We start from the raw sequence: 10,243 nt of genomic DNA on the forward strand, positions 1-10,243 counted from the left end.
ATAGACTCAGGTGACGCTATGTGACCTTGCCCCCCAAATTATCCCTGATTGGTGAATAAAGATGCTGACAGCCAATAAATAGCTGGGCAGAAGAGACATAAGTGGGATTTAGGGTTCCTGGGCTTGGAGTCGGAGGAGACCACGAGAAGAGAGAGGAAGATGGAGAGAGAAGAAGAGGCCATGGAGTAAGAATCTTAAAATTATGGCCATGATGGCATTGGAGTGAAGAGCAGTCCAGATGGAACATGGCAAGTCATATTGTGGGGTTATTGGCATAGAAATACACATAATAGCATAGAGGTTAGATATCTGCTCAGCTCTGGTGCTGATTAAGGCTTATATAAATTAAAGGTCGTGTGTGTCTTTTATCAAGGAATTGAATAATCAAAGGTGAAGTACAAGCCCCATATTGAGATTAAATATTTCTGCAACATATCCCACAGATCCACCACACCTAGCCGAAGGAGGCTACAGAAGATAGCGACACATTCTCTGACCCCTAAAGATAAGACTGACATGGATCCCATAATTATGGTTGTCCTATTTTGTCTTCTTTGATCCCTATAGGAAAGGCTCCAAACTCCCATAAGCTAAGACCATGGGTATGGGAATTAAGAAAGACCAGGACCTGAGAGCTCATAGCCAATCTACCTACCAAGACCCAACCCACCTTCCAGGTAGACTTCTGTAAAATATTACATCCAGAGGCATCTGGGGATGGTTCATTCACACCTGGGCTGTGTGTCCACTGGTGAGGAAAAGAACTCTGATCTCTTCAGGACTATGCCTGCTGGGATAATGATCCCTGTTCTCAACTGCCAGAAGCCAGGGGGACTATTACTGTGCTCAGTGGGGTTGTGAAACTGAGTCCTTCTTGGGACACACTGATTGCTTCATGATCCTAGAGAGAAAACCATCATCACCTGCCTGTGGCCACAGGCAATGCAATCTCGTATCCATGAAGATTAGGGCTTGGCAGGAAGCTGAAAGTCATTGTTGGGAAACTGGTAGAATCTGGGGAGTCAGGTTATACCTGAATGGTCCAGACCCAGGCAGCAAATATACTATTTAAAAAAAAAAAAAAAAAACAACCCTGCTCCTAGGGCCATCCAGTCCATTGGGCTAAATGGGCCCATCAGCCTGAACCAGCCCATCTTGGCATCCAAGATACAACTCCTCCCCCTCCCACCCCCCAGTGGTAAGTGTAAGCCTTAAATCTCCAATTTGTCCAGGAACTTCCTCAGTACCTTGAGGATGAAAGTTAAGGAGGCAGCTGAAGCCAGCCCCTGGTGTTTGGTATGCTAGAAGTTTCTTAACTGTCTCAACCAGATGTAGCTAGAGACTGCTGTCTATGCCTACATCCCCAACTCACATACTATGCTGGGGTTGGAACTGATCAAACAATAACCTCAATTCCAACCCTAACAGCCGTAAATGGGACCAACCTAAGGTCACTGTGGGGACCTCCAAGGGAAGGGTGTATGCTCCCGAGATAGTTCCCCTAAGCAGACTCTGTAGTCAGATACAGAAGCTTAACCTCAGGAATGGTGCTTGAATGTATTTCCAGTCCATGTAGCGCATCTTCTGATTGTTTGCACTGGAGGAGAACCCACTCCTTTGTGTCCTTGTGCATGCCATACCACAGGTGTTCATTTATAATGGAGAAGAGGGCAGGGTCCACTTAAATCTAGACTCTGGGTCCTTAACACTGTTCCCCGCCTCAGGTCTGGAACCTAGTCACTCTGATAAAAGCAGCTTCATCTCAGACTTCTTGCCATCTCACAACCCCCTGCTGAAAGCCCCAGTTTGAATTCTGTCACTTGGAACTAAAAATGTTCTGGCTGTCAGTGACAGATGGGTATCAGAGAAGAGCTGTCTAGATTTAACAATGAGCCATGTTGCAGTAGAAAATGGGAATTTTCTTTCCCTCTTTCTCCCTCCCATATCTTATGCCTGTCTTCCACAAAACTCCAACCAGCACACCATCATGCTTGCCTCCTGGGTCGCCAGAGTCTGTCAAATGAGGGGGGCCTGTGACTCATTTACCTTTCCTTTTTACTTCGTTGACCCCCCCCCCAATACTCAGGGATAAATCTTGGGTTCTGTAAACTTGGAATAAAAATTGAGTCAGATTTGGGACCTGAACCTTGAACACACGGGGAGGCAGGTAGAAGAGGGTTGATTTTCACTGTCACGTACTCTCTGGGTTTCTGCTTCTTAGCCAGGTGCCATATGGTGCCAGGCATGTGGCATGTTTAGTAAGTATTGGCAGGCTGAAGGAAATAGCACAAATGTGCCCACACTCATACACACACAGAATCACACACACATACACACATATACTCACACACACACTCACACACACAAATATACACTCACACACGTATACACACACACTCACATACTCATACACATATACAAGATCACATACATATACACACAATCACACACACATATACACACATACACTCACACACACAAAGCATAGAATATGTGATCTCAGCCCTTTTGTGGGGTGGTCTCCTGGTTTGGTTGGCAACATGATCTCAGTAAGGTCTTCAGTCCATTTAGTGCTCTAGATGGGGGTGAGGGGTGGGGAGCTGTGGCTCAGAGGAGAGCACCTTGGAGTTGGAGAGGGGTTAAGGGAAGATTTGAGGAGGAGTAGCAGGCTGGTTCTGTCAAGGCAGTTGGGTTTTAGAGAGGGGACAAGGGAGGGGTAGTAAGATGAGCATGGTGTCCTTTCAGGGCCTGTGTAGACTATGACAGCTAGAGGTAGGGGGTCTGGCTGGTGAGGGGGGAGAGAGTTAGTCAGGGTGGCTGAGATGCCACTCATGCATAGTGGGGGTGGGGATGGGGAGCAGGTAAGAAGCTTTCCTTTCTTACCTATGTTGGGCTAAGGTGAGAGGCTATCGGTTAGGCACACAGCAGCAGAGTTTTTATGTGTTGTGGGTGTGAGCTGTGTGTGGCAGTCTGTCATTCACTGTGATGGTACCTTGGGGCCTGTCTGTGCTTTTAGAGATGTCTAGTTGTAACACAAAATCAGGTGTTGACACTTTTCTTTTTTTCTTTTTTGCTTGTTATTGTTTTGTAGCAGGAGACAATTTCCTTCAAGCTAAAGACTGATTCTAGGATTCTCCAGCCTTGACAGCTACCCCCTACCTTTGTATACCCTGGCTCTGCTGTTTAGAGAATTAGGCAGGGAGTTAGACAGGTTAGGGGGTGATGTCTCTTGTCACTTTCCCTGCTGGGCTCCTGCATGCAGACCAAGGGACCAGTGGTGACCTCTCTCCCGGGTTGCTGCTTCCTTGCTTCTTCTAGCCTACTCTCTTATACTCTCCCGCAGATAGTTCTTGGTGGGGGTGGGGGAAAATCCTGATTGTTGGCAAAGGGCCTGTAAAGAGCTTTCTGTCCCCGAGTGGCCTCCTTGTCCACTGCAGCCTGGATGTTGCTGGAAGCCCGGATGGCAGTCTTGATGGCCGTGTCTATCCAGCTATGCGGCAGGCTGGTATGCTCCCCAGCAAAGTAGATGTGACCCTCTGGCTGGAAGAGCTGCTTCGAATAGCCCACAAATTGGTAGGGTGTGAACTCAGCAAAGGCGCCAAAGGTGAAGGGGTCTAGAGACCAGTGCTTGATTTCTGACTTTGGGCACATGCGCTTTAGCTCCTCCTTGGGTATGCGGTGTACTGCCGCAAGGTCATCCAGGACAATATCCACCACCTGGTTGGGCTCCAGGGTGGTAAAGAAAGACGAATCATCATCCACAGTGAAAGAGGCCAGCAGGACTCCCTTGCCGTCTGGCAGGCTGTGGTTGGGATAGTAAATGAAGCGGGAGGGTCGGTCAGTGATGGAGTAGCCGCCCCGGATGCCATCCTGTTCCCAGAAGCGTTTGTTGCACACTAAAGCCACCTTGGAGGCACCGGCGTAATGAAGGGAGCGCAGGGCATACGTTTTGTCTTGGGATAGAGGTGGCTGGAAGGTGATGAGGCGCGTGGCCTTGGCTGAGGCAGTGATGATGGCGTAATCCGCAGTGAGTTTGTGCAGTGCAGAGGTGGGCCCATCTGTGCGGTACAAAACCTCAACCGTGGGGCCGTCTCTCACTATTCTTTCTACTTTGGACCCCAGACGGATGGTGCCAGGCTTCAGACTGGCACTGAGGCCATTGGGGAGTTGGTCAAAGCCACCAGTGATCTCTGAAAATCTGCAGGGGTGGAGAGGTAAAGATGAGCGGGAGACGCTACCGAATCTGTGTGTGCTATAGTCCTGGGCATACTTCCGGTCTGAAAAGGGAAGAACTTATCTCCCGTTCTCTTGTGTGGGGCACTTTATAAACGCCACTGTCATGAATACACAACCCCGTGTCAGGCAGAGATTGTTACTTGAGTGTTCCTCCCCCCCCCTCAGTAAACACCCAATAAAGCAGTCTTGGAGACTGGATTCTTCCTGGCCCCAGGTCAGTCTTACTGGTCATTTTTGGAGAAAATGCTAACAATCCTCAGGGACTCCAGGAGAGACTTATAGTAGCCAGCGTTCTCATTCATCATGTCCCCAATCATCTTGACGGCCCCTTTGCTCAGCATTCCTTCCTTCAGCAGGTAAGCCTATGCGAGGGGCACCAGAGATGCAAGTATGGGTTAGAGGGTCTGCTGCATAGAGAGGCTTTATCGGGGGCCTAGGCCCAGCAACAGTAGATCTGGGCTTGAGGGAAGGAACGGCTTTGACAGTAGGAATGGGGGTGTCCTGCAGGCAGGGCACTGCTCCAGGGCCTTGGCTGAGCACAGAGTTCATCACTTCACCTGTGTCCCGGGGCCTCTCTCACTTACCTTGGTGGAGTAAGAGTCATAAAGAGTCAGCAGCTGGCTGCAGTTGAATGTCTCTGTATGTGGTTTGATCTGCAGAAGGGAGCGAGGTGTTATTAATCTGCGCTTCCAGGTAGCCAGGCTGTTGTAGACAAGGTCATAGTGCAACAGATGCCTCACATGCCTTCAGATTAGAGTCAAGATCTTTGGATGGCCCCTGGAGAGGCTAGGAAAGGCCAGGAGAGGGCGGTTCCTAGAGCCTCTGGGTGTGCCTTCTTCCCTGAGTACGTCCCCTTCCTTTGAAGATGCTCATAGGGATGCTTTTGTTGAGACAGAGTCTCACATAGCTGAGGTTGGCTTCCAGCTCACTGTATGGCTGAGACTGCTCTTCAGTCTAGATCCCCTGCCTCTATCTCCCAAATACTGGGATTAAATTCGGATACTACCACACCTGACTGGAAACAGAAGACCTGTTCAAGACAAAAATTTAAGGTGAATATTCAGTTGATAATATACTTGTGGTAGGAGACTGAGGACCTGAGTGCTATACCCAACATCCACGTAAAAGTAGCGAATGTTGAGGTTGGAGAGAGAGCTCTGTGTTTAAGAGCACTGGCTGTTCTTCCAGAGGACCTGGGTTCAACTCCCAGCACTCACATGGCAGCCCACAACTTCCATAACTCCAGTTCCAGGGAATATGACACCTTTCCACAGACATGCATGCAGGTAAAATGACAATTCACTTATTAAAAAGGGTGTGAGCCACGTGGTGGTGGCACACACCTTTAATCCCAGTACTCAGGAGGCAGAGGCAGGTAGATTTCTGTGAGTTTGAGACCAACCTGGTCTACAAAGAGAGATCCAGGACAGCCCATGTTACACAGAGAAATCTTGGCTCAAAAACAACCAAAAAGCAAGCAAACAAACAAAGCAGGATGTAGTATCACGTGACTATAATGTCAGCTCTGGGAAGACAGAAACGGTAGGATCCCTGGGCTTGCTGGACAGCAGTCTAGCAGAATTAGCAAGCTCCAAGCTCAGTGAGAAACTGCCAAAAATAGAATAAGGTAAGGTAGAGAGGAATCAAGGAAGACACTTGATACTGACCACTGACTCACAAAAATGTATATGTGCCTCCATATTCACCTAAACACACACACACACACACACACACACACACACGCACGCACGCACAGACATACTCATGCACACACTCACACACACACACACACACAGACATACTCATGCACACACTCACACACACACACAGACATACTCATGCACACACACACACACACACAGACACACACACAGACATACTCATGGGCACACAGAAGCACATACGCACACGCACACACATGCTTACTTTGAGGTAAAGATCTTCACTGTCGTCTAGGATAACTCATTCATTACCAAGGGCTGCCTAATCTACTTGCCCCTTTCTTCACACTGTTACTGACCAGGTCATGGCCCCTGCGTTGCTCTGAGACAGAAGAGAAGGGCTGAGGGTGGAGCTGAGTGTGGTGACAACCTTAACAGGAGTTAGAAGCTAGGGCAGCAATCAGAAGAGCATTTGGTGGGAGTCCGGTGATCTGAATCCATCTACTGATTTGCTGTGTAACCTTAGACACCATCCTTTCCTTCTTGATCCCAGCAGGGAAAGGCAGCAGATACCTTAGTGATGGCTTGGTAGTACAGGTCTGTGGGGGTTTTGTTCTTCTCTGTGGGCCTCAGGGGATAGCCCAAGATCTCTGGGTTAGCCATGACTTCCGAGGCACGATGACGTCCTCCATTGAGTAGGTACCAGGTGTTGCCATCATACATGTTGAACTTATTCAGCTTCAGGCCAAGCTTCTGGGTATAGGTGCGGGTTAGCCTGGAGCAGAGAAAGAAGTAACATACTTGTTCCTTCTGGTCCCACGTTAGAAACGACTTCTGGTAAAAACCAGTGTAACCTTGTGCTGAGGAATTCAAACTGATTGCTCATTCACTTGTAATCTCATTAAATGTTGTGAGCAGTAGCTCCCCCCACCGACTCCCAAAGCTGTAGAGGGCAGGACATTCAATGAATTAAAGCCCTTTATGGAATCCCAGCCAGTAGAACTCTAAAGTAGAGACAAACGTCTTTTGTTTCAGATAGATCTGAGATCCCACTGTGCATCTTTAGGTAACTTTGAGGCTGTTATTTAGTGACTCCCACTTTGGGCTGGTGCAGGTGTTTTTGTTTTTGATGGTTTGGAGGATAAGTGTGGGTTCAATTTATATTAAATGCAAAAAAAAGTTTGTGGAGATACAGTCTGGAACAAAGTGCTGAACAAAGTACAAATATTGCTAATAGAATGTGTTACAATTTCTCAGCTTATTTTGATGTAGCTGACAAATATGAGGACACCCATATTCACATTGTAGTTTGGTGAGCTGGCAGCGATGGCCATCGGTTTGGGATCTGTTATTTCTCGGGTGACCCTCGGTTTCATGACACAAGGCTGCCTAATCTACCTACCCCTTTCTTTACACCGTCGCCAAGCAAGTCATGGCCCCTGAGTTGCTCAGAGAAAGAGAAGGGTTGAGGATGGAACTGAGTGTGGTGACAACCTTAACAAGAGTTAGAAGGTAGGGGAGCAATCAGAAGAGTATTAGGTGCTGAAGGATCGCATCAGGGTCCTTCCAACCTTTTCCATACCTCCTCATGCCCCCCATATTCCTTTTGCTCCTTTTCTTGCACAGGACTTACATGTGGCTTTCTGGGATTCGCATTGGTCCAAGCTCAAAGTACCAGCCTTCTTCTTTGTTTCTCAGTGTGAACACCCGACCTCCAGTGTGGTTGCTGGCCTCCAAGATGGTTACCTGGAGATCAGAGGAGCTGCTGACATTCTTAGGGAGGGCTGTCCTTTCTCCCCACCCCACTTCTCACCTCCAAATAGCCATAGGCTCTGGCCTGGAGGCCCTGAACATACAGGGTAACCTCTCTGAGGCTGTTTGCTCCAGAGGGTCCTAGGTGATTTGGAGCTCTTGCCTGGCAGCATAGGTCTTCTTTTTGTCTCCATAAGAACATGAATGGCGGTAAGCAATGATTAGGGGCCAGGGAGTTTGGAGACTATCGGGTACACTCACTAGTGCATTTCAGGCTATGCACTGTCTTCCTACCCAAGGAGGCAAGTGGGAGGCTGATGATCAAGGCTTCTCCAGACCTTCTTACCTCATGACCAGCATCCTGTAGGGTCTTAGCTGCCACTAGGCCTGCCATGCCAGCTCCCACTACCACCACACGCTTGGAGAGCGGGGAGGGATGGAGCCCATTCTGGGCAATGAGAAGGCAGGCCTCATAGTCAGGATCCTGGAAACACTTGACAAGGTCCTCATACGAGGCAAGGCAGCTGGAGAGGGACAGCAGGATCCCCCAAATAAGGATTCCTGGGGGAGAGAAAGCAAAGAGGTGGCCTTCCTGGAGCCAAGGCTCTAGGGCCTGTCTACCCAGGATGTGGGAGCCAGTGCAGGACAGTCAGATGAGGGCCTTATCTGGCAAGAGTGTGGTTGTAGATCTGAATGTTTGATATCACGTGTGTATAAAGGATACGGGTATACTGTGAACTGCAGTGTTATTTACGTGATTAATGTGTGATTTATGAACATGGTTTGCACCCTGGAAGCTCGTGGTTGTGGAAGATTGATGCATATGTCTATTCCTGATGGGGCGTGTGCATGTGTGCTCGCCTGTGACCATGTAAAGGACTGGGGCTGTGTAGACCTGTCAGTTCATGGGTGGGAGTGTGACTGAAGTTTGTAGTTACTTCATCCGACTGTACGTGAGGGATGCGTTTGTGGAACCGTGTGGATGCCTGGGTGTGTCTGAGTCTGTACGGGAAGGTGAGATGGACTGAGAGCTGGGGCGGGCATCAGGCTGGATTTAGTGTGAGGAGTACGGGATGTGTTTGTTCCTCTGCTTGAGTCTGAGGAGGAATGTGGGTGCTTGTATGGGTTTTGTGAGTGTGGCTGGAAAGTGAAGCCTTGTGGGGAAGAGAGTCTGGGAGCGATGGCGAGGGAGAGGGAGGGTGTGTCTACTGGTGAAAAGGTGAGTGTGTGCAGGAGGAAGGTTCCCTTCTAGACGAGTGAGGAATGACCTGTGGGAAACAGGCAGTCCTTAAGGTTTCTCTCTTCCATCTTCATCTATTGTCTCTCAAAGCTTCCTAAGTATAGTGAGTGATATCAAGATTAGAACTCATCACTCAGACAGTTAGTGACTACCATATAACAAGTCTCGAGTGGCTTGATTTTCTGATTCACAGCTGGTCTTGTCTGACAGGAAGGGCTATTTGGTTCCCTCCGTGTCACTTGCTGTTAAGTGGACCAGGTAAGGACTGCACACCCTGCGCTCCATCCAGAAGCTGAGCTTTTGGCTGGTGAGAACCCCCTTAGTCTTGTCTTTGTAACATAGAAACCACTGGAACTCCTCTAAGGAATAGGACTTTTAGGGACCACTGGCTGAGGAGGCACATTAGTCCTTTCCTAGTGCCAAGACAGCTTTCTACTGGAACAACTCATTAGAAAAGAGGAGAGACATTACCAAGCCCAAGGGAGGGGATTGCTTAGTCTCAGTGTCCCCTCCTCCCTGCTCTGCCTCAATCTTCTTATCCACTCTCCAGCCCTTACAGTTTCCCGTGAGCTATCAATCAGCATTTGTTTCTTGGCCCCTCTGCTCTTGCCTTTGAAGGGATCCAACCCCTGACCCCTCCTCCAGATCCATCTCCGTTGAACTCATTTTCAACATCCTGAGCCATCCCCAGGTAAAGCTGAATTCCTGTCTCAGTTCTAACTCTCTTTACTCTTATACGATCCTCAGCTGAGACATTCTCAGACCTACGTTCAAACCATTGACCCTCGTCCCTTTCCGATACAACAGCTATGCCTAGTTCAGTGTCTAACTCTTCCTTGCTCAGTCTCTTCCAGACCTGGAGGAGGAGGACCCACTTACCGCTCTCCTTGGCCATGGTCCTGAAACTCATGCTGAACTCCGAGCAGCTCCCCTTCTCTTTATGAAGAAGCAGCACTTCTCTGGCAATATTTGGCTCTTATCCCACCAATCCGTCTCTGGCCCTAATGACTCAGCCAGGCAGGGCGGCCCTGCACCAAGGCTTGACCTGTCAGGTGAGATGACAATGATAACTGACTTCATCTTTCCCTCATCTTCAATCCACCTTCCCCCGACAGTCTCTCCTCCTAGAAAAGCCTGGCCCTCCTGTTGCTAAGGAGCAAGAGGGGAATGGGAACCGGTGGGCCATTGTGAACTTGCTGTGATCACCGTGGGAAGGCATGAGGGCTGCTGGGTAGGACATCCGGTCTTTGAATTTCCAGCACAAGCCAGAGCTCCTGACAGCCCACAGTACAGAATGCCTGTTTTCCCATGGCTGGTGCACCATGACACTTTATTTCCATGTCTGTTTGGGATA

The 10,243-nt window shown here is 49.0% G+C and overlaps 1 protein-coding gene across 1 annotated transcript; it reads right to left on the bottom strand.

The window, feature by feature from the left end:
- Positions 1-3,041: 3,041 nt before the first annotated feature.
- On the bottom strand, positions 3,042-9,825 carry LOC114636384 (L-amino-acid oxidase-like). The gene is made up of 7 exons (XM_028784505.1): positions 9,769-9,825; positions 7,996-8,210; positions 7,531-7,643; positions 6,471-6,672; positions 4,821-4,889; positions 4,462-4,598; positions 3,042-4,198 (listed from the first exon to the last, which is right to left on the bottom strand). Exons 1-7 carry the CDS (start codon positions 9,797-9,799, stop codon positions 3,328-3,330), a joined length of 1,638 nt encoding a protein of 545 aa, XP_028640338.1. The 5' UTR covers positions 9,800-9,825; the 3' UTR covers positions 3,042-3,327.
- Between the last annotated feature and the right edge of the window lie 418 nt (positions 9,826-10,243).

The sequence above is a fragment of the Grammomys surdaster genome, unplaced genomic scaffold (assembly GCF_004785775.1).
Source record: "Grammomys surdaster isolate TR1022 unplaced genomic scaffold, NIH_TR_1.0 100, whole genome shotgun sequence".
In the NCBI taxonomy this organism is placed as follows: Eukaryota; Metazoa; Chordata; class Mammalia; order Rodentia; family Muridae; genus Grammomys; species Grammomys surdaster.

Bases quoted from the DNA above. Each gene is read 5' to 3' on its own strand.
- LOC114636384 (XM_028784505.1), bottom strand. From the start codon at position 9,799: ATGAGTTTCAGGACCATGGCCAAGGAGAGCG. The intron at 6,673-7,530 runs GTAAGTCCTGTG...TCTCTGCTCCAG, and splicing joins CGAATCCCAGAAAGCCACAT to GCTAACCCGCACCTATACCC. The intron at 4,199-4,461 runs GTAAGACTGACC...CCACCCCTGCAG, and splicing joins ATTTTCTCCAAAAATGACCA to ATTTTCAGAGATCACTGGTG.